Raw genomic sequence first — 23,375 nt, forward strand, 5'->3', positions numbered from 1 at the left:
GGTCAGACTAAAGGCCACAGAGTGATGTGTCGTCTACAGAAGCCAAGGCTTGGCAACAATGTTATCATTCTTCATAACTTTCAACATATTGTTAGCACAACCATTGCTGCTCTGTATTTAGTGTGAGAACGTGTAATTTACCAGTTGCTACCGTTTGCCAGTCTGTTATTGCAGACGTTAACGCCATGATCATGTAGCTGTCACAAAACTCAACTTGGCGAGATAACTGGGAAATAAAATGAACTAATGGTCTGACAACTCGCTAGTCAGCTCATACTGTGATCTCTCATTAAAAGCTTTTCTTTCAGCTGTTGAGCCCTCTGGGAAGAATGACTCAGTAGTTTGGTGGGTTTGGTTCTTTAACAGGGAAGACCAAACATAAACAGTTGGCCAAAAAATGAGACAGGAGAAGGAAAAGACCAGAAGAAAAATCAACAGAATTATAGCGGGCATCCTGCTTTTTAGTTTCCTCAGCTCCACACCATGATGTAGAATTGAGTGATGGCAAAAACAAAATGAGAGTATTGTAGCTATATTCACTGCCCTTTATGCCTAGGTAACTAGCAAGTATCACGTTACCAGTAAGTAGAGTCAAATTTATACAACGAACAGAACATCAGCAGCAGTGATGAATGGTTGCTGGATAAAATCTAAAAGTCTAAAAGGCCAACAGAAACTCATTTGCAAATGGCAGGAAAGAGTTTGATAATTACATTCAAGGTTAGTGTCATAGGTCAGGATAATTATCTTAAAAGTATCTGTTCTGTCCCTTAAGTAGGCTACATTAGGTGTGTCCTTGACTGCAATTTCTTGCTCACTTTGGTGTTTCCGTTGCCATGGACAACTACTGGCAGAGAGTCGTACGCCGTGTTTCTAACTCTCACTCTGTCCGTTCCAAACTTGAGAAGCACTTCATCTGCCAACAAAAAGGGGAACACAAGACATTTTAGGCCATATTTTGAAAGCTGACATACTACATGGGCAAGAGCTGCGAGGATTTAGAACTTATAAACTGCAAATCCTACATGTTCACTGAAAGTAATCCACAGATTGGCGGCAGCACCAACATCAAATGTTGGTTTAAGTGTTTTTTTTGGTTGTTGTTTTTTTGCCACTTAGACATCCAAGACAGAGTTTAAATTATAAAGATTCAGAGATTATTCAATTAGAAAATAAAATATCTTTAAATTCTCACCAACAGCCCCGTTCAGGTTTTGAAAAATCTGGCACTTGTGGTCCAAAGTCATATTGAGAGATTCCTGTAAGAAGACAAAGACCTACATTTAGCCATCCATAGCTATCCATAATTTAAAACACAGACATGTGTTTTAAATTAAGATGCTGCCATTGGGATTCAGTGGTGCACAGTTTACTCTTCTGGGTCTGTCTTCTCTTATTGCAATAACCACATCCAATTTGAACCTGTTGCCAAGCTGTGGAGCTCCCATTACATTACTAATTGAGACATGGCAGATGTTGATGCAGGCACGATCAAGTCACTGTGCCCGTGGTTAAAAAAACACAATGGAGACATGAACCAAGCCACAGATTTAGAGAATCTTTGCTCTCTTGGCAGGACTCACCCGCTGTAATGGGTCCAGGTATATTTTAGTGTAGAAGAGCTGGTCATCATCATTATCATGAAGGTTCCACTGTGAAACTATTCTGTTTATGTACGGGGCGTAGCCAATTATACCTGAAAGTAATAAACAGTGTGAAACACAAATCCAGCAGTAAAAGATAGAGTGAGAAATGTTTACAGGCGTATACATGGCTGGTAGGCTGTTGGTGACAATTACAGTACAACTGCTGGCTCCGTGGTGTAGGTCGAAATACTTGGGAAGCCTGGACGTCTTAGCACAGAGTGTGACTTTTGGCAATAATCCCAAGCACACACGAGAAATAGCTAGGGACTTTCTCTTCCCTCAGAGTAATAATGGGTAGTAAGAAGGATCTTTATGTTTAGAACAACACAACTTACTGCTAGGTGAGTTTCTGAAACTATATTTGGTGGTATCTTACACACTATAAATGCACATTCTCATGGCAATCTCTACTCCAGTTTCCCCCCCACGCCTCTTCTTTTCCTCACTGTGTTGCTCAAGGACAGTGACCACGATAACAGATTGCAGGGTTTGGCTGTGTTGCTGGTTTGCTCCATTTTGCATCCTATCATTTGAAAAAAGCCTCAGACACTGTAAACAAGTCGATGGACAGACATGACATAATCTAAGCGGCAGGAATGAGAGAAAAATGTTCAAAAGAAATCATATTTTATGTTTTTAAGCTTTTATTCCTGATAGCTAGTCCACCTCAAATGCTGCGAATTGCATGCCTGTTGGAAACGTTCAGTGTCTTGTACTGCTCTACTAGATGAGGCAGCATAAAACATTCTCAGGAATGAAAACACATAATATGAAACAACAGTTCACATTTTTTATGATATATATGCTTGGACAGACAGGGTTTAATGGCCAGATCCCAGGGATTTCAGGTAATTAGCTTTAACCATTAGTAGTTTTGTTAGTGTGCGTGACCCCTCACTCTACTTAAATAAACACATGCAGTCACACACAAACATAACCCTATCTTGACTGCATCTCAAAGACACTAGACTCTCTGTGACAAAGTATGCATCCAGATGCTATAAAACTTTCCCCAATGGTCACTTGGGCGGTAGCGTTAGGAACACAAACAAAGCCTACAATTTTATACAAACTGTGGCACATTCAGGGGCCCAAGACAAATCCACATGTCATGTCAATGACAATGAATGCTAAAAACAGCCTCTGATCAGTCTGAGACAGCCGGGCTCCAATATGGGAGGTCAGACCACACTGATGACCACAAGGAAGGCAGTAATTCAATGTCCTGAAGAACTGGCAGGATGCAAATTAGAGCTGGGCGATATATCGAGTTTTTAAAACATATCGATATATTTTTATACGAGATATAAGATGTGACAATATCCTTTATATCGATATAGTCTATGTTACGTTATAATTATAGTTGTGGAGCCGCAAGTTTGCCTCTCTTTCGTCCACTTTTGTCTCTACGCAACGTTACTCCGCCTCGCCTTCACTGAAGACAACTCCCCCTCCTCCCCCATCGCTTCACATGCAGGCAGCGACAAGACGGACACGGCAAATCTCCGTTAACGAGTTACTGCGCATCGCCCCATGCGTGGGGCTGGACGGCGTCAACGTGCTAACGAGCTAAACATGCTAACGAGCTAACAGCGCTAACCCTAAAATCCTTTCATTCTCTCAAAAGTTGATAGCGCGCCTTATGTATGAATTCTGGTTGTGCTTGATGGCCGCGAACTGATTTTATGTGGTACACGGCGCTCAGCAATCTGTCAAAAATGTTTGAGTACGACTTTGGTAAGCTACGGAGCTGCACCGCTTGATAGATTGTCGGCGCATTACGGCTACCGAGGAGCTTCGCGGAGTGATACGTACTGTGCATCAACGTAATATTACCGTATTGTGTGTGGATAAGGACCATAAATGGCACCTGTAAGAGACGTGGTTATGAAGCGGATTTCAAACTCCAGGCTATCAGTCACACAGTAAAACTTGGGAACAGAGCAGCTGTGAAATCTGTCTGTCTTTGTTATTACGCTCAGCGTCTTTTAGTTTACATTTTGACTGCACAATTGTGAGCTCTTTGTTTAGCACAAAAACAACCTTGTTTTCTTTTATTTATGGAGCATTATTATTTAATGAATGCTCATAATTTAATTTTGAGTAATTTTTCATGTACATCTGTGCTGTATGTTAATAAAAGTGCCTGTGTGACATCTGGGACACAGCTTTGACTAAGAACTCTCTTTTTGTTCTTACTTTATGGCTTAAAAAAAAAATCGAGATATATATCTTATATCGCCATCCAGCTAAAAAATATCGAGATATGAATTTTGGGTCATATCGCCCAGCCCTAATGCAAATGACCAGGCCATACGGCTTATATATGAGAACATACTGTTACTTTCTTAAAAATGTCTGCATGAGTGCACATATTCTGAACTGTCTTCCCCCTCTCTCATTTCACATCTTCAGGTGTGTATTCACATCCCCTCATGTAGCAGAGAGAATCATTACTAAAGAAAAGAAACCGCAGTATGCCATGGGATTCACCCACCTCCAGTGTACCGCAGACAGGAAATACCTGACGGAGCAAGATTACAAGGAAAATATAGTTGAATTTCGCAGCAAAAGATAATAATAATAATAAAAAAAACATTAAGTGGTATTGTATTTTTAAAACTAACACTGGGCTGCAGGTCTCGCAGCTTCTCCACCTCTCATAACTGTAGAACTCTGAAGGGCCAGTGCGGCTTAAATTCCCGAATTCCAGCCAGGCTTACAGGTCTTCAAACTTTGACAGCTGATGGTGGAATTTCAAAATCCCTTTGCACACATAGAAACTAGGTGTGTTTACAGTCAAGCATAAAATATCTAGGCACATAACATAAACACTGTGGGTAACATTGGAACCAGTTTCAGTGGAAACCATTGCCGTAATGATCCTAATATTGCCTTCAGATTTGCAGCGTCCAGTTGTCCAACACAAGGAACCATTCACCCTAACTAATACATTTTATTCTCTGGAGATGCCTGGATTTTGTCACTTAGGGTAAAACATGGGTGACAGGGTTGAATTAGAAACATTATGTTTACACAGGAGGTGCAGAGCAGCAGCAGAAAGAGAATGCCTTCAGGCAGAGTATGTAGTTGTGCTGAGTCTAATATACAATCCCTCTACTTGTGCATTTAAGAACACAGAAAAGAAGACCTCACATCTTTGTTTTCTTCTTTGAGTAAAATGCAAGCTGGTATACAGCTCGTGCAGACAGCTGGGTTGGTTAAAATAGAAGTGAATTGTTTCTGTCAGATGCATGCCAAACATGGGATTAAAAAACAAAGTTGCAATGCTTTTTGTGTAGATGTACCTCTAGGGAAGAGCTATTCTAGTCTTTTGAACTCACTTTCTTTAACCACAATTTATGGTTACTATTACTCCAAAGTCTCAGAGATTGGACTTGAACAAGTCAAAGCAGCTTTTCATATTCAGAACCTACCTCCAGAGTTGAGGTAGCGTTTCCCAGTGCGGACTAAGGGGTACTTGTCAGCGAGCTGTTTATCTGGCCATACCAGTCCCTCTGCAGCAAATAGCACCTTGTGATTGGCCTGCTGAAACTTCCTGAGAATTTCTTCTGGTCCCCCAGCAAAGATAAGATCATAGCTAAAAGGGAGGAGTGAAGACGAAATGCAACAGATCATTTAACCTTTCAACTTCATCAACATCTTTTTATCTTACATCTGACACACCTGCTAGGCTTCTACTTGCCTGAGACTGATAAACATCTCAATGTAAACAGTAGACATTCTTCAGGTGGGAACACTTGTTTAGCCAAGCACTGTGGATTGCACTGCTAGGCATTTCAAAAAATGCTGTGATTTGTCAGCCACCAACACACAAAAGCACTTTAACTGTGCTGACGCATGCATGGCCTATACAGTTCTGCGCCAGACTGAGGGGAAAATGCCCACCTCATTACATAAGCCTCATGGTGACTTGTTTAAAAGTATGCTATTACCCAAAGGTCAGATGTTTTAGTATGTGGAAAATCGTAATATTTCTGGTGATTTTATTACTTGGAGGTGTGAAATCATAACAATAAAAGAGGCGATTCATTTTAGTGACACCATTCCCAAAATAATTGCTTAATAAATATTTTCTAATAGATGTGGCTGTGATGAAGCCACACTCGTCTGTACTTGTGGGGATTTGACATGAACTAAATCCCATTTTTTATAATAGCTCGAGTTGTGCAATGACAGTTTATCACCATGCCAAGCAAAGCAATTGCAAAACAATTGTAACTATTCATGTAGTTTGCAAACCAAGAAAGGTGCAAAAGACAAATTTGTCCATTAAAACAATTGTCTTTTAGATTTCTTTCTCTGTATTTCTCGTATTTACCTAAACTTACTCAAATGTCTTTTCATGATGTTTAATTAACCATCACTGTAGTGAAATGCCAAATTGTTTTGCTACAATTCCAAACTTTGGTGTTATTGAACACTGTGTAATAATAACTAGTGAATATTAACTGCTGGTACCAAGAATTGTTTTAGGTTGCTAGACTCATCAACACAAACTAGCAGGCGAATGTAACCAGTATCTAACATAGCTTAAACAAGGTGCTGGAAATATTCCTTAGAGATTTTGGTCCATATTCACGTGATACCTAAATATCCACGATGTAAATATCCCATTTCGAAGGTGCTCTATTGTTACCTACTTACCATGAAGTAAGTAGAAAATTTGTCAATAACATTGTCATGATTTGAGCTTTGTGACATGGTGTGTTGCCATCAGAAAATGGGTTCACTCAGTTACAATACTCAGGTTGGCTGTGGCATTTAAATCATGCTCCATTGGTGCTAAAGAGGCCAAGGTATGTCAAGAAAATATTCTGTGCCCCATTACTGCACCAACATCCTGAACCATTGGTAAAAGGGATGTTATTTACACCCAATTCGGACTCTAGTATAATAATAATGGATTGGATTTATATAGTGCTTTTCAAGGCACCCAAAGCGCTTTACAATACCACTATTCATTCACTCTCACATTCACACACTGGTGGAGGCAAGCTACGGTTGTAGCCACAGCTGCCCTGGGGTAGACTGACAGAAGCAAGACTGCCATATCGCGCCATCGGCCCCTCTGGCCAACACCAGTAGGCAGTAGGGTAAAGTGTCTTGCCCAAGGACACAACGACCAGGACAGAGAGCCCGGGGATCAAACCGGCGACCTTCCGGTTACAGATGCGCTTCCCAACCCCCTGAGCCATGATTATTATCTGAATGTTGCACCAGAAATCAAGATATCAAGCATGTAATTAATTTGTTTTCCAAATTTGTTGAACCATTGCAAATTGTGGCCTCACTGGGTGACACCCAGTGTGGTCTTCTGCAGCTGTTGTCCAAATGCTTCAAGGTTCAGCATTATGCGCATTCAGAGAAGCTATCTTGCACATCTTGGTTGTTACCAGTGATCATTTCGAGGTTCTGTTGACTCTTCTGATCTCTGGCATTAACAAGGCATTTTCATTCAGAGAACTGCTACTCACTGGATATTTTCTCTTTCTCTGACCTCTATTTTGGACCTTTGTATGACCCAGACATGGTTGTGTGGGAAAATCCCATTAGATCAGCAGTTTCTAAAATACACCAGCCTGTCTGGCACCAACAACCTTGCCACGTTTAAAGTCACCTTTCCTTCCCATTCTGATGCTCACTTTAAACGTCAGCACATTGTTGTAACCATGTCTGCATTCCTAAATGCACTGAGTTGCAGCCATGTGATTGGCTGATTTGATATTTGTGCTAATGAGCAGCTGAACAATAATAAAGTACCCAGTAAAAAGTACATCTGGACATAGTTATGCAGCAATTACAGAAAACGTGTTATTCTCCTGTCTTATGAATTTAAAAATGGAAAAACCATTCCGTCCTGTCTTTACAAAGGTGTGAGAAAACACATTTATCAATTTATATTGTGCAACGTGAAACACTGAAGTGATTACTTCTATCTATGCATGTCTTTTTTTAAATGCATGTAGGCGTTTTGATTTTGAAAATTCAGCACATTTTTTAAAACGCACAAAAACACAGTGAATTACAGTTTAATGACTAAATTCATCAGAAGACAAAATATAGGCCTGTGATTGTAGCGAAGGCAGAAACTGTCAAAAAACCCGAGGTGGTCTAGCAGGATTATAGATGTTAAATTACATTTAACTGGCTCCTAATCCTCTGAAATGCAGAGGCAGTTGAATATACTACAATCACTTCCTCTAAAAGGAAAAAAAATACATTCCAATTACCTGTTTCAAGGGTGTGACAGCTCTGCACAGTAATTATGGTGAACATTATTCATGTCACATGGTATGGCAAGTATCATCGTCTGTTGCTCTATTTAAGGAAACGTGGCATGCAAAGCTCTTATTATTCTTAACCACTCACATTTACTCAGTGAAACTTTCCATTTGACTGCAAAACTCATAATTCACCTACCTGCATGGGAGAATTATTCTCCTCATGTATTTGGTATTGCTCTATAATAATGCCTTTACAAGAAGAAGTGGAGCACACGTAAATATGCAGAAACACCTCTCACTCAGGAAATAAGGCTTTCAAAGCAATTATTATGCTCTGTGATTGTGAAAATTAGTTACAATATCTCATTTATAGCTCTACGTAGCAATTAAAGGTGTTTTGCATCTCTTTTTTATACTGAAACAGAAAACATAAATCAGATCAAAGCTGATGGTTAAACAGAAGCTGAGCAACAACAAAAAACTGAAATAACAAAGATATAGTGTAAGGAAGCAAAAGCACATGATCAAACAACTTATTCTTTTTTTAAATTTATTATATTTATTGACTGTAAATATCATAAGAATAAAGGCTTTTGCTTGTCTGCACATCTGTCTGTTGGGAATATTCTGCATATCTTACATCTGTCAAGGCTTAGATTAAAATAAATTTAGCCAATCAGACATATTTTTTATATATTTTCCCATGTAATTAAATGTGTTTATTTAACAGAAAATGAATCTGAATATTAAAGAAAAGTTCAGAAAAAAACAGAACGTACCTATCCACAGAGAGGACAACAAGATCCTCCTGATCAGCCAGAGCCTCCATGGCATTCTTCAGTAGTCTGACTTTTTGCCCTCCACCAATAGAACGACCCACATCGCCGCCCTTCCATACCTCTCCCATTCCCAACACCTAAAACATAACACAGAATGAGTCCCAAAACCCTCTCGACACCAAAACTGGCCTTGCAGCCCTGCCTTGTCTGTCAGTTTTATTTTGTATAGTTTTCAAAAAAACACAACTCTAAAATGCACAGTCAGATTGGTTACTTGATTAATGATAAAATAATTCAAATTCTTTAAAGCTGATGGGTTAATATTGCTCAGTTGAAGAGCTTATTACGCTGTGTTCAGTCTACACAACTGCTACAAGATATCAGCCCGCTTATGGCTCGATTTGGAGGACACAGGGAATCATTGTCTGATGGGAATGAAAATGGGAGCGTTGCAAGACAGCTGATGTTTTAATCTTACATAGTGTTTGTGATGAGAACCAGCGCTGCATCCGGAGCATGCAAGCCTTAAAATGCCCCAGTAGACAAAAAAGCATGTTAAGAGTTTTCTGGATTCTTAAGTGGCAGCTCCATCACTTTTGTGAAGTTGATCAGTATGACTAAAGCCTCTGAGAGTTTTTTTTTCTTCTGTGTACAACTGTAAACTGTCTGGTTGCATTCCTTTCCCAGAAACATCCATCTAGCCCTCCTTCTTGATAACAACATGTGCAAAACTGATCCGGGAGCCATGTTTACTCTGCAGCCTGATCCCGTACAACGCAAGTGTGATACTATAATACTATAATAGCCAAAGCTAGCATAATAACCATCAGTAACAGGTAAAACTCCTGAGATACAATTACATTTTCTGGATATTCTTTTTTTACTAATCTTTTTTATGAGCTTTCTGTACAGAAGTTATTGTATGCATTTTGCAGAAACAATATAAGCAAACACATAATAAGAAACAATACACAAGAAGAACCACTAAAATGGATTGTCTTGGCCCAAAAGGCTTACAAAGTATCTTGAAAATGTCTGCCTGGAGAACAAAAACAAACTGGTGCAGCACAATTACACGCAAAAGAATACAAATGAGGGCAGAGCATGAACTGAACCCTGAGCAAGAAAAAAAAAGAAGGAAAAAGCGTTTTTTAACAATTGTTTCAACCACAGAGGGGAATTCTGGATCCAGATTAAACGCTATCCATGAATGTTTTTGCAGCTTGCTCCACTCCATTGTTTCCTTTAATAAGTGCAATCAATCCATGGAAATTTGTGTTAAAACATTTTGCTGCTGTGTGTGTCAGTGCAGTGCCCTTAACTCTGGATTTGTGAATATGCAGTCATTTCAAAATTTAAAAAGAAAGTTTTACCTTCACAGTGTAGTTAAAATAGTCAGCAGACCTCATGAAGCGGAGGAAACCATCTGTTTCCTCAGTTGCAACAGTTAAGACGAGCAATTTCTCTGAAAAAGAGGAAAAAAAGAACGTTAAATATTCCTTATTTTGACTTTAAGTCATCAAATGCTTTCTTTCCTGTGAAATTACAGGGATGCAGGGATATACTCTTGCAGAAGACATATTAGGTTGCAAAATTTTTGGCTTTCATTGAAGGATATCCACAAAAATGTGTATATTTTTCTAAGCTTAAATATATGCATTGAGATTCCCACTTCTTTGTGGACCATGATCGTTGTAAACCTCAAACCTATGTCAACATACTGGTAACTATTTGGTTAAGCAAACCTATGTCTCAAATTAGGAGGGACTACTGTAGTTTTAGTTTGATCCCAAAACGGAAGTGTATTTTCAAAGACAGACAAAATAATTTCTTCCTTTTTGGGATAGAAGAACTCCCACAAACCTCCAGGATATTTCTAGTGGCCTTGAGTGCTGAAAACTGAGGTCTGAAGAAGGGTTAACCAAATGCAAATTTTCACAGTAGTGTGTCTGGATTCCTCAAAAGCTCAACTCACTGAGCTAGTTTTCACTTGTTCTGTCATGTTTTGTAAAACGAGGTGTGTGTGTGTGTGTGTGTGTGTGTGTGTGTGTGTGTGTGTTGGGGGGGGGGGGGGGACCACACATCTTTAAATCTTTTTCATGAAATGCTATTACAACATAAAGGGGGGAAACTAATTAATTCCTAGCTTACATTTTAAAATGTGCTGTTCTGTGCTAGCCATCAGACAAGCTAACAAAAAAGTTAATGATGCTTTTATGTGGTTTTAAATGACTATTTGAGAACTATTCCTGCTTTTCAAATATGGAAACCAGACTATCCTCTGTTTAATATACAGCACAAAGTTCCATTAAACCCCTGTAAAATATTTATTGGACATTGGCAAGTGGAATTGGGAGTGGGAAAGAGTAGATATCTGGGACTTATAAACGCTTCCACAGGACCTAACTCAAAAATGCAGCCTGCCCGAGAACATAGTTAAAGAGCTTCCATTTCTCCTTTGGAGTGCAAAGTTTAACACGATTATCATCACTGATCTTTTTCTTGTCTTTTTGACTGCAATGCAAACCTCACTAGACGTATAAAGAGTTAAATTATTAGACAGTTCAAAAAGGACATCACGTTTTCATCTTGAGAGACCTGTTAATCTTGGCCAAATAAATCTTACATGGCTGTCCTTTGATGTGGATCTAAAAAAAAAGCTGATACAAGTTAAATGGATACATTTGTTGCTTCAGTTTTATTTCATATAATTTAAATGCAGTTTATGAAACCCTAGTTTTTAAAATGTAATGTTTGTTCAATGTTAAGATACAGAGACCTTAGTTCCTGTTCCATCCCTTGCCCCATACAATGAACAGTTGGAGGAGCATGGGCTTTTTAAAACATTTGAACAACTACCCTGAAAACAGAAGATTTGTCTGCAAACAAGTGATAGTGTAACTTAAAAAATGTGAAACAAAGGTAAAACAGAGACCCTTTGCTCTTGAAACTTGTTGGCTGCAGCAGTATGGCACAGCTTTTACTCTGAAGGCAAACAGTCTTATTTGCATTTGTGTTGCACTTTTCACATTTTCACTACCATTTTATTAGTAGTTAGCGAGTGTTTGCAGGCAAGTCTGTGTCTTCTAAGCAAACTGTGGATGACTGCAACACTACCACAGACGTCCATGAGACCAGTTTCACCTAGCGAGACAGCAGCATTCGGCAATCAATCACTGACTGATCAGTAAATAAACCTTTTTCCCGAGTAACCAGTAGTTACCAGGGGCCACAGACCAGTATCTAAGTCTGAGTGACCAATTGGAGTTTTAGCAACTGATTTTTTAGTGACAGCCATCAACCTCCAGCGACCCCTCGCCAACTAGTTGGGGTGTACACATGCTTCCCTAGTGACTGGAGGTTGCTAGGGAGACACCAACCATTCTCTAGGCCTGTTTAACTGGGGACGAACTGACACAGACATACTAACAGCTATCTACTACTTCTCACTATGTGAACAAAAAACACAAACAACTGAATATATGTAAACAAACCTCCGAAACTAGTGTAAAATTAAACATGCTGTCAAGTAGAGCTGGGCGATAGAACGATAACGATATGTATTGCGAAATAACTTTTTCTCGATTGAAAAGTTAAACTATTGCGATAGGCCTCATCTCTCTTGTCCTCTTAAAAAAAAAAAGAACAGCCAATCAAAATTAACTAGCGCAGAGCCGAACCAATCACAGCCGCAGCATCACGTCACGTGACTTGTTACGTACAGCACAAGTGCCAAGCCGCACATGTGTATTTGTTTGGGAAGCAGCCAGCCGCCGTGCCACCTGGTAATGGAGGAAATGAGTGTGCCGACTAGAGAAAAGTCAACCGAGAGCGTGACCGAAGGTGACCGAAGAGAAAACAGATGATGGTTCCAATGCCGGAGAGATTGTCGAACGGAAGAGCCACAGAAGTTCCGTAGTGTGAAGGTATTTCGGCTATTTCAAGTCTGACAAAAAACAGAGTAGCGCGCACTGTAAATTGTGCCGAAAGCAAGTCTGGAAATACAATAAACCGGTGCATGCTCAATCTCTGACTGGAAGCGCTGATTCGTCATTCGGCTTTTGTCAGACTAAAGTAACTGTTAAAACTGTTTGAAAAGCTAAGCTATACAACAAGGAGAGATTGAGAATTTCCTTTTAGTTCTCAGTTTATTTGATATTGACAAAAGTTAGTCAGTTTTGTCTGTTCTTCTGTAAAACAAACTCAGATTTATTTTTAGAATTAATATTTTGTTTCTAAGTGGAATTGACAATTTAGTAGTCTGTTTTGTTTGTTCTATTTTGAAACTTAAACGCTTTAGCGGCTGCCCTTTGTGTAGTTTGCAATATTTGCCTTTATTTATCTGAAAAAGTCTCATGTTCCTTACATCTACCCAGTTGAACTTATTATGGGAAATAAATATTTAAATCAAAACAAGCTGCTGATTATTTCACATTTTACTTGTGAGCAACGGCACATTTAAAGCTTACAAATATAGTTATTTGGCTTATATTGTGATATATATCGTTATCGCCTGAAATGAAAAAAACATATCGTGATATGAAAAAATCTTATATCGCCCAGCTCTACTGTCAAGTAAGGAACTAGTTCACATGGTAGGTCCTGTTCTAGAGCTGTATTTGTCCAGAAACCTCATTGCAACTCTTTTCCATCCCTTTACTGTCAGTGTGACTTAGCTTAGACTTAGCTCTCATCTCTGTCTAGTCTGTGGCTCCGTCATCACAGCCATTCCAGTATTAGTGTGACGTAAAAGTCCTGATCGAAAGTGGAAATAATGCCCTGTCTTGCTTTTTCCAAACAGTTCCAAATGCTATGTCACCCAACAAAACCTAGAAACATTTAAAAGAAAGAGTTTCACGTCAATCACTGTAAAGAGGCAAGGGATGACTATTCTGAACCACAGGTGTTCCCTGTTCTTGTTCTTGGCTTGAAGCAAGAAGATGTTGGAGCACAGTGCTGCCAGGGGATGATGTTTCCAGCAGCTGAGAAACACATTTCTCATACCGCTCTATAAAACAGGTTATTTAAACGGTTGCAGGAAAGGCTTCTATTTTGCCCATTTCCCTAAACCTGGCTGACCTGTGAGACACAGAGGCAAAGCTGATGTCTCACAGGTCAGCCAGGTTAGGTATGGGGATAAACGAACAGACTTTCAGACTGTGTACCTTGGAAGCTAGCCATAGTGTTGCAGACAGAAAAGGCGCACACAAATATGTCTTGGAAAAATTCCGAAACCTCCATGAAAGGTCTCTTTTACTTGTGGGCTGTGATTACAGCCAGGGGAAATGTTTAGTATTTCTTTTTGAAATTAACTCCATTTGTTTTTTCTGCACACACATAAACTCAAGACTTCAAGTAGGTTTGTTTGTATTTCTACGATGAAAGATAACAGGGTGCTGCATATTGTGATATCTGCACGGTGACATCTATTTTCACTTCGAAGAGCTGTGCTTCAGTACAGTATATACTCTGAGAAAAAAAGGAAAAGAAAAACAGTGACTTTCCTGTTATGTCAGTGAGACATTTCCCATGAGGAAGAAACGCACTGACAGCTAACACCAATTACTCCTCTGTGACTCTGGCGTGACCTTTCGGAACCACATACTTCACTCCTGTCATAAACATGGAGACCACATGAGTGCATCCCAACAAGCAAGCTCCCACTTAAGTATAGCCTGGAAATGCAAACCACCTTTGATTTAAAAGAAATGAGACATACACTTTTATTTCCTACATTCCAAGTGTTTCTTTTTTTTTCAAACATTTATGGCAATCCCCTAGGAGTTTCAGTGCCCTCATGTGAACTGTTGATGTTAACTTTGCTTAGAAATTTGTGAAACTGTCTTCAAATGCAAGCCAAAGTTCCATCAGAAAACTGATGGGCCAAGCCAATTTGTCAGGGAACGTTTGATGGAGGCTATTGCTGCTTCAGGAGTCTCAACAAGTTACTAATTCAAGGGTTCACATTTCCAGTCAGCATTTTGGGTAATTATATAATGTGCTCAACAGAAACATTAAAAGTAAAGCCATTCATGTGTTCCTAGTTTAACTAGCATGTGGTCTGCTATTGTGACAAAGATTAAAACCAGACCACATTTTGCTACCAATTAATGCAGAAATCCAGGTAAATCTGCCTATTTATTTTACATTTAGAGGACTTGTTCACTCTTCATTATTTAATGGAGCAACAGCACTGTCATATTAGATTAGTGTAAGCTTCTAGGATAGGGCTCCATGAAATTATAACAGACTATTAAATTAAAACAGATTATAACAGTGAAAAGAAATAGTTAAATTATTCATCTAATCTAGCTATACCATCTCACTTGTTTCCCCCAAATATTACATTTTCTTTTAGAAATAAATATCCTTTTATGCAACATTCATAACCTATATTATTCATGTTTAATATAATAATGATAGCTACTATAGGCTTGGTTTAGACCAGGGGTAGGCAACTCCAGGCCTCGAGTGCTGGTGTCCTGCAGGTTTTAGATGTGTCCTTGATTCAACACAGCTGATTTAAATGTCAAATGGCCTCCTCAACATGTCCTGAAGTCCTCCAGAGGCCTGGGAATGAACTATGATCCAGGTGTGTTGACCCAGGGTGATATCTAAAACCTGCAGGACACTGGCACTCGAGGCCTGGAGTTCCCTACCCCTGGTTTAGACCAACTAAATAACTGGGTGATGAGCTAGCGCAGGGGTGTCCAACTCCAGGCCTCAAGAGCTGGTGTCCTGCAGGTTTTAGATATCACCCTGGGTCAACACACCTGAATCAAATGATTACTTCATTATCAGGCCTCTGGAGAACTTCAAGACATGTTGAGGAGGTCATTTGGCATTTGGATCAAGGACACATCTAAAACCTGCAGGACACCGGCCCTCGAGGCCTGGAGTTGGACACCCCTGAGCTAGGGTGTTAATAGAAGACGCACTTCCTTCATTATTTGACTTAATCCGAGGGACTTTTTCAGGGTAATAGAAATACACATCTTCCTTTGTTTTTTTTGTCTAACACTAATTTTGAAACTTAGGGCAACTGACCAGCAGTCCTTTGATGTGTTTTTATGCAAACACCATAATCACACCCATAATGAAGCATAATTGAGCGGCAGATGGTAACACTTATAAAGGAGGTTTTCATACAGCTGTGATTTTAGAGTTTTAGTGTCTAGTCAGGGTAAACACAGCGTGTTCTCTTGTCAGTAGTGTATGAACAGCCCACAGGAGGAGAGGAATGTAGCTCATACAGTGCTGCTGAAACTCTTCTCCAAAAAAGGCATGGACGCCAAGTGGTCTTTCCTTTGCACTTTTCCTCTGCACCACATGGGGCTCAGCCGTCTAGGTAAACTTTCACACTTGGATGAGCAAAAGTTCTGACTCACTGGCTGGGGCTAGGCTTAAGTAAGCATTTCTTGCAGAAAGGAAAGGGGTATCGTGGGAATGTGCCCTGGCCTGCACATAAGGATAACAGGATTCTTTTTGATGAGATGGTCCTGGCCAGTGAACACAAGCCTTAGTTCTATTTTGGTCAAGTAAGTAAAGATACTTCGCAAATATTGCAGTCAATGACCTACACTTATTTTATCTGCATTTACTGGCTTGAGGACGCTGTTCATGTCAACGAGAAACAATCGGCCTCATTCACAGTCTGCTGGAATTGGTCCATATTAACCAGAGCATGATGGCAAGAACAAGAGACCTACTGAGCTAGAAAGGGAATTCTTATAACCTCATCCAGAGGTCATTTAGATTTTCATGCAAGGATTTCATAGTGAACTTTCAGATATTCTTGCAGAAACTCCTGAAAAGCCAGTCTGTGATGTAAATTTAAATTTAATTAAGGTTTGTGTTGACTTCCTGCATTTCTGAGTATATGGAACATGTTAAGAAACTGAGTATAATGGATTTCTAAAGATTCCTCTTAATGTATGGCTTTGCTCCTCGTGCATAACCAGAACCTTAACGCTGATTTATACTAGCACTATGTATAGCTGAAACCCTTCATTGTGTTACTTAAAGTAACAAGTCCTTCACATACAATTATCTCTCTTTTAAAGGTAATGCTGCTGAAAATATAACTATATAAAAGAAAAGTACAATGGAGAATCATTTGGCTGGCCAAAGCACATTTTTCCTAAGGCAAGTTGGAGAAGCAAGGTTGGTTTAGCAACAAAATATAACAACACTGTTTTAAGGACCCAACCAAGTTTTAACATAGAAGACTACTTTTGGCATGCTTCAAAAATGTGCTGAGACATGCTTGGAGGAAGCTTTGTTTTGAGTGCATGAAGGAAGATTAGCTCCAGAGGCCATACTGGTGCTGGGAAGTGACGAAGCTATGCCAGGTGTTCTTGGCGTTAATCATTGCAAACAGTGCTTATCTTTGTCTACCATGACATTCCTCAGCGTTATTAAGAATTTTCAGATAGAAGATAACGAGGTTGTTGTATTTTCTTGTGTCCTGCAAAGCTAACTCCAACCCTGGAAGAATGTATACTTCAGCTTCTGATGGATGAATATTTCATCACTTGTATCAGTTGCCAAAGTTACCGAAATTATTCAAATTCAGCCATCACAAGAATCTGCAATCAGCCAGCATCCCAGCTGAGATACCGGGCCGCAGCTGGAATGAGAAAGGTGTTGATCTGAATATCAATGCAAACTTGGTTATTTAACTCACCCACATTATTAACAATGCCACACAGCGTTAGTCAGTCTCCTTCAGAAGGCTAGTAAATTTGGTTTAACACATTGAAGGGACAGAGGACTTGAAGAAAAAGCTCAAACCCAATCTTGACTGGACATTTCAAAACCTTTGTTTAAAATGTGAGAGAGTAGGGTATTTCTGAAGCTTTATGACTTGTGTATATTGATACTGATAACTTGGCACTGATAAAAATTAGAAAATGATGACCATATGAATGTGTACAATATAAGAAGAATACATGTACACAAAAATGAATGAACTCTTAAACTGTTAATCCCTGACATTTACATCCCTTCATCTCTAAGTTTTCAGATACACATAAAGCATACTACCCAGCCCACAGCTATTTTGTAAGGCTTTTTCCAGCTTTGGAAGATTTAGAATTTTAATGTGACCACAAAGAGGCTTACGCACAGAAGTTTTACTTTTCATGCATTAAACCTGGAGCTTGCAGACACGAGGACCTGTGTGTAGCCTTGGGATAGGCAAGGCATTAGTAAACCTTTTTGCTTACAGAATTGATGAAACAAGTCTTGTTTTTGTTGTCTACAACTAAAATAAAGAGTTTATTTTTTAGTGACTACCAGAGTCACCATAACTGATAAAACACACTATTTCCATAACACAAGAGCCACGGAGGGCATCCACAGAAACGGCTGTGTTTTCAATTACACATTTCAAACCACAGGCACTTCAGGCGTAGGATGTGGCATGATGTCACCAACAGTGGGCCAGGAAACAATTTTCGTAGTCTCGTCACACATCATTTTGAATCAGGAATAGCTCATTACCTTTCCTTACACAAACAAATAAAAACTAGAAAAAAAGCTAATCTGTCATTTAGGTTTTGTCATGCTGTGACAGTATGGACAGTAATTTTCTCTTCTGCCAAAAAGCTGGTTATACTATAGACTTTCAGTAATGAAAGGAACACATAGTCCAGTTCAACATTATGCACTCGCAGGTTAAGCACTCAATCAATATGCTAATGTATTCTGTGCTGAATTGCTGTATAAGGAATAACAAACACAACTTAGGTCTCAATCACATTAGAGTAGAAATTGAATGTCAGCCTTTGTGCAACCAGGACAAATGTGTAAGTGATTCGGCTGATTTTCAGTTTTTTTTTTAATTTTTTGCTGTTTTAGACTGATTACAACCAGCTGGTTGTCCAGAGGTTGAGCATGCAAAATCCTCAACCTCTGCAAGCTCAGTGCAAGGCAATCTGTCTTGGTCCAACTCGGACTCACTCAATCACTCAATCAGATTGCGGAAGGCCTCCAATTAATCGCCATATGTCAAAATAAAGCTGTTAACAGGACTGTATATGTGTGTTAGACTAATGTCTTACTGTTGCAACGTGTTAGGTTTAGTGTTAAATTAACATGCACAATTCTCAGTCTGACAATTTGTTTGAGACACTCACAGCCAACACAACAATGCAAACATGCCAGGATTACATCCCATCTCCACTTGAGTAGTTGTGCCATTTAACTTCAGTATTTTAATAAGACATACCGTAATGTTAAAATGCAACAGTATAAAATGCTTTTAGTTTAAAAAAAGAATTAACATAACACTGCAGTAGATTCCTAAGAAAATACTTGCTTTGATTTCAGATTTTCTCCTACTTTCCTGGATAGTAGTTTTTACAGTGATTGAGTCTTTCTTTTTACCCAAATCTGTAAATATCTGACCTGAGAAGGAGGGGTCGCCAGCAGAACTTCAAACTTTTAAGAGTTAAGAAACATGTGAAAATTAATCTGTAACGTGTTTTCCAGCATTATGGACCACAAGTTCTAAGTACTCTAAATGTTTCAATAAATAATAGTCATCTTGGCGATTTTTTTCAATGAGGAGTGTCGGCCCATCATGCCTCCAGCATCATCAGTGGCAAAGCCAATGAACTGTGCTTGAAATATTTCTTCAGAGATGCCCTCATAGCAAGGTTTTCTAACAGTGCATAAATTCAATTAGTTGTACGTACTGCAGAAAAACCAAAAGATGTGAACATTTAGTTTTCTGGCAACGTAACAGTGACTTCATTACCAATGATGGCTCAGGATTTGATGGGCAAATAATATTTTATGTTCTTCTACACATATATATATCAGCGGTTACACATAGATTTCAGGTTTGCATAGAGGAATAATTTGTAATAAACCAACAACACAGAGTCCCAAGTAATTTCTAACAGAAGAATTCACCCTTATATCATAATTATATTGATTCTCTCCTCTCATTTGTCAGAACTGTCACACAGTTTTCAGAGAGAAAAACGGACATTAAATTTGCTTCTTTTGCTGCACCTGGAAAGGGAATGAAATGATTTGTTTAAGGCAAACAATGAGCGGGTCCCTAAGAGCATGGGTTGGCTTCTTCTCAGCTATGAAATTTATTTTAACAAGAATCAATGATTACTCATATAAACTGAATCACTGCCTCATTAAATAGCACAAACATGGCTTTACTTTTGATTTTTTCTTTTTTAAAATTGGTTTTGTTGTGTATCAATTACTTAAACCAACATTATAATCAACTACAAAAGGCACTTGATGAGCACATCCTTCACCCGGACTAATGACTTATCCTGCAGTTTTATGAAGTACAAATCAAAACTTAATGTACTGTCTCATTGTTCATGTTACACCTTGATCTTTTCAGTTTTGTTTAATTTTGCAGAACAGCAGGAATGCACATGAGCATGTCTCTGACTTTGTAGCATAAATAAATAATAACTAAAAAAGTTTTGTTGTTTTTCTCTCTACTATAAATGCATTAATGACTTTCAGAGGCAAAGTCTGCAAACTGGCCCCAATGTCTAACTTGTTGGCAAGTGAAGGTAAATTTTCCAGCCTCAGTATTTTTGACATTCTGGCCAATATTACTACAATCTAAATGAGTCCTGAAATTTTGACGAATATGCAGGAGTCTGAAAAGTACTGCCTTTTCAGTCTTTTCAGCTGCATCAATATAAGGTTCAGCCAGCATGTCTTTTGTCAAAGATCAACAGCTGCTTGATTCCCAGAAAGCCATTTAAAATGACTTAAAATAATTGATTATTTGTACAATAGGGAGTGTTTTGACATTTTTAAAGTGTCATTGACTTTCAGTTCTCCTTGAGAACTGTGCTTCTTGCAGTTTTCATGTATCTATACATTTACAAGTTAACATAAAATCCCTGGGAAACAGCAGAGAGAAAACAAGGCAATGCAAAAAAGCAGACAACACAACACATATTTGGCATAAAGAAGGCACGAAACCAACCTTGTGGTGACATAGTGACAACGTTCTAAGGCATGATTACAACCTTGGCTTGGCAACAAGGTTTGTTAAGTTTGTTAGACTGGAATTACAGGCAATAGAGAGCGCTATTATACAGTATATAAGGCATGGACAACCTTAGGTGGGGTTTCCTTTTCTTCTCTATAAAATGCTGCCTGTTGACACGTCAATGATGTCTGGGAAAAGGCTGAGAGATGCATTATCCATGGAATAGGGGGACAGAGTACAAGCCATGAGAAATAGCCTTTAACCTAGCCAGCATTTACTATTAAACTTCAGGCATTGCGTCATATTAAATGATACTAGTTCTGATAGGATGCCTGTCAGAGGTTAACAGTGGGCTGGTTATTTTAAACTATGTGTTGCAGCAAACTATTCAAACTTGGATTAGCAAGACCTGCATATTGAATCCAATGCTCCGTCCGAAGTTCACACAGTCATTCAGACATAAGTGAAAGGCTTCTTTCAGACTGCTGGACAGTGGGGGTCTACGCAGCCCCAATTTTTGTAACTTTCCAAAACGGACAAACCAAACAGCCATGTCCGTTGTTCACCATGAGTGGCCAGGTGCACACTGGTGAGAAATGGGCAGAGCTGTAAATTCCTCCTCTTCTACTGAACCCTTTTCAGTGCTAAATCACACCGTTTGCATCTTGTGCTACAACCAGTGTTTAACGAACACCTAGGGACTTAGGGTCCTTTCATTGGTGCCTTATTAGCTACCATTTCTACTTTTACTTAAACAGTGGTGACACCTTGTTCTTTCATAGCAGCATGTGATTTGAAGTTGTTCTAATGAAACATATTTATGTCCACCTGGAAATGTTGCCTTTCTGCAAAATACTCATCGAGTTGATGCCAAGCAGAACAAATGTTTCTCATGGCCTTTTCTTCCATCTAATGCATGCCTGGAAATGGGTGACTGTGTATTAAACACTTAATTGCCCCCAAATGGAGTTACTTTATACTTTTCTGATGTTCTTCAGATGCTTAAAAGAAAGTCTTGCAATCATCCACTACCATGTACTGAATCTTTAACGTAGAACTACCCAAAACTAAAACAGCTTTGAATTCCCTCCTAGTTCTTTTCATTTAATCACTTTAGTAAGCACCACCTTTATATACAATGTGTAAAATGAAATGTCCAGTGCTCTCATTTTAAATGACTTTATATGTAGAGTTTACAGTTTACGGGTTCAATTTTAATATTAGTCATGGTTTTTGAAAGTTTGCTCTCTGTCACAAATTTAGCCAACATATTGCATCAGTTTAGTGATCGAAGGCTTTCACAATAAAACATTATATCCCTCGTAAAGTTAATGTGGCTACTGTGTGGAAGGCGCTTGGTTAGTCCAGAGCAGATGACAAAACAAGCCTGTAGAGACTGAAAGCAGCTGTTGTGTCCTGATAGTCAAATCTCCCAGCTTTTCAAATGATCCCAGAGGCATCATTTGAAAAGAATCAGATTTCCAGATTTAACTAAAACACGAGCCACAACATCTGCTTATGTTGTCTATAGGTTTTACAAGGTGCTCTGTGACTATGGAAGAAGTCATGCTAAACGGGAATAATATGAGGGTAATTTAGAGCAGTTTAACGACAGCTACGTGTTAGCAGAGGGTGGATTTCCCCCTCCCAAAGTCAATAAAAATGTGACACGATTTGCTTCAAGGAGCTTAGCCCTTTACATCAGAATAAAGCCTGTCTCAAGATCTGAGCAGTGTTTGGCTCTGTTCCATAAACCTTAAATTATAACACGTTTACAGGCGTTTCTCTGTATCTCAATCACACAATTGCTTGTTTTCTGTATAATAAATAAATTAATAAATAAAATGATATACTCGGGGATTTCACTAGGATCTAGGTTGAGTCAATAACGATTTGAATGTTTAGTCTTAATGCAGAGTAAGGGGAAACTAGTGAAATCATCAAAGACTCGCCCGCAATTGGTTAGTTATTTCTCGCAGTGAAATTTACAGCCTGACATCTTTATGAAAAGCCAGCGCTGTGTGCAGCCAAACAAATAAAAACAGGATTGTGAGAAACCGCAGACGACTCTTCTGTCAAGCAACATCATGTAATTTTACGTTCCGACATATGTCGCGCTAGACATATTCACTTTCCCACACAGGGAGCCGCAGGCAGGCAACCTGCGTCTCATGTAGACATCATGTAACCGGAAATTACAGCCAGAAAAATAACCTACACAACTTCGTATTTGCACAGTTGGCATGACAACTCAGACGCAGGAAAATACAGCAACATGTAAACGCAGTAAAATGTGATGTAGCCAGTGGCGGTGTCAAAGTAGCCATATTTGCCAGTATCTAAACAAGAAGTGAAAGTTTTTGTTTTGTTTTGTTTTTTTAATCGTTTCTTACCTTTAGGAATTGGCACAGGGGCTTGAGGAACATCATTGGACAAGACAGAAGTTGCAAACTTGATCGAGGATGAAATCACTAAAACCATGAGGTATTCCATCTCTGCTATAGTGCGTGCTCCAGGTCAGAGAGCTGGGATATTAACTCCCAGCCCGGCAGCAGTGGTCAAGATCAGCCCAGGAGGCTCGTACTATTGGCTCTCGCGATAATACAATTAATAAGGGAGGATTTAGGGAAAAAAATCAACGAGTAGTGTGATTTCTGGTTGGGAGCCTGTAACTATTCTTTTAGCTCTAGGGAGCTGTCGTATAAGTGCTACAATT

General features: G+C 39.1%; 1 protein-coding gene across 1 annotated transcript in view; it reads right to left on the bottom strand.

Moving 5' to 3' along the window:
- The window catches only part of plod2 (procollagen-lysine, 2-oxoglutarate 5-dioxygenase 2), a 36,112-nt gene extending 12,768 nt beyond the window's left edge, over positions 1 to 23,344 (bottom strand). Inside the window, exons 1-7 of the mRNA XM_085362303.1 lie at positions 23,053 to 23,344; positions 10,047 to 10,138; positions 8,674 to 8,810; positions 5,084 to 5,247; positions 1,584 to 1,696; positions 1,196 to 1,259; positions 819 to 916 (exon numbers count right to left, since the gene is read on the bottom strand). Coding sequence (XP_085218429.1) covers positions 819 to 916; positions 1,196 to 1,259; positions 1,584 to 1,696; positions 5,084 to 5,247; positions 8,674 to 8,810; positions 10,047 to 10,138; positions 23,053 to 23,152 — 768 coding nt within the window. The 5' untranslated portion in view covers positions 23,153 to 23,344. The remainder of the gene's footprint in view (positions 1 to 818; positions 917 to 1,195; positions 1,260 to 1,583; positions 1,697 to 5,083; positions 5,248 to 8,673; positions 8,811 to 10,046; positions 10,139 to 23,052) is intronic.
- Positions 23,345 to 23,375: the final 31 nt, after the last annotated feature.

Source organism: Diplotaxodon limnothrissa, linkage group LG9, assembly GCF_057381915.1.
Source record: "Diplotaxodon limnothrissa isolate DT_005_m linkage group LG9, D_limnothrissa_male_GT1.1, whole genome shotgun sequence".
NCBI classification, from domain to species: Eukaryota; Metazoa; Chordata; class Actinopteri; order Cichliformes; family Cichlidae; genus Diplotaxodon; species Diplotaxodon limnothrissa.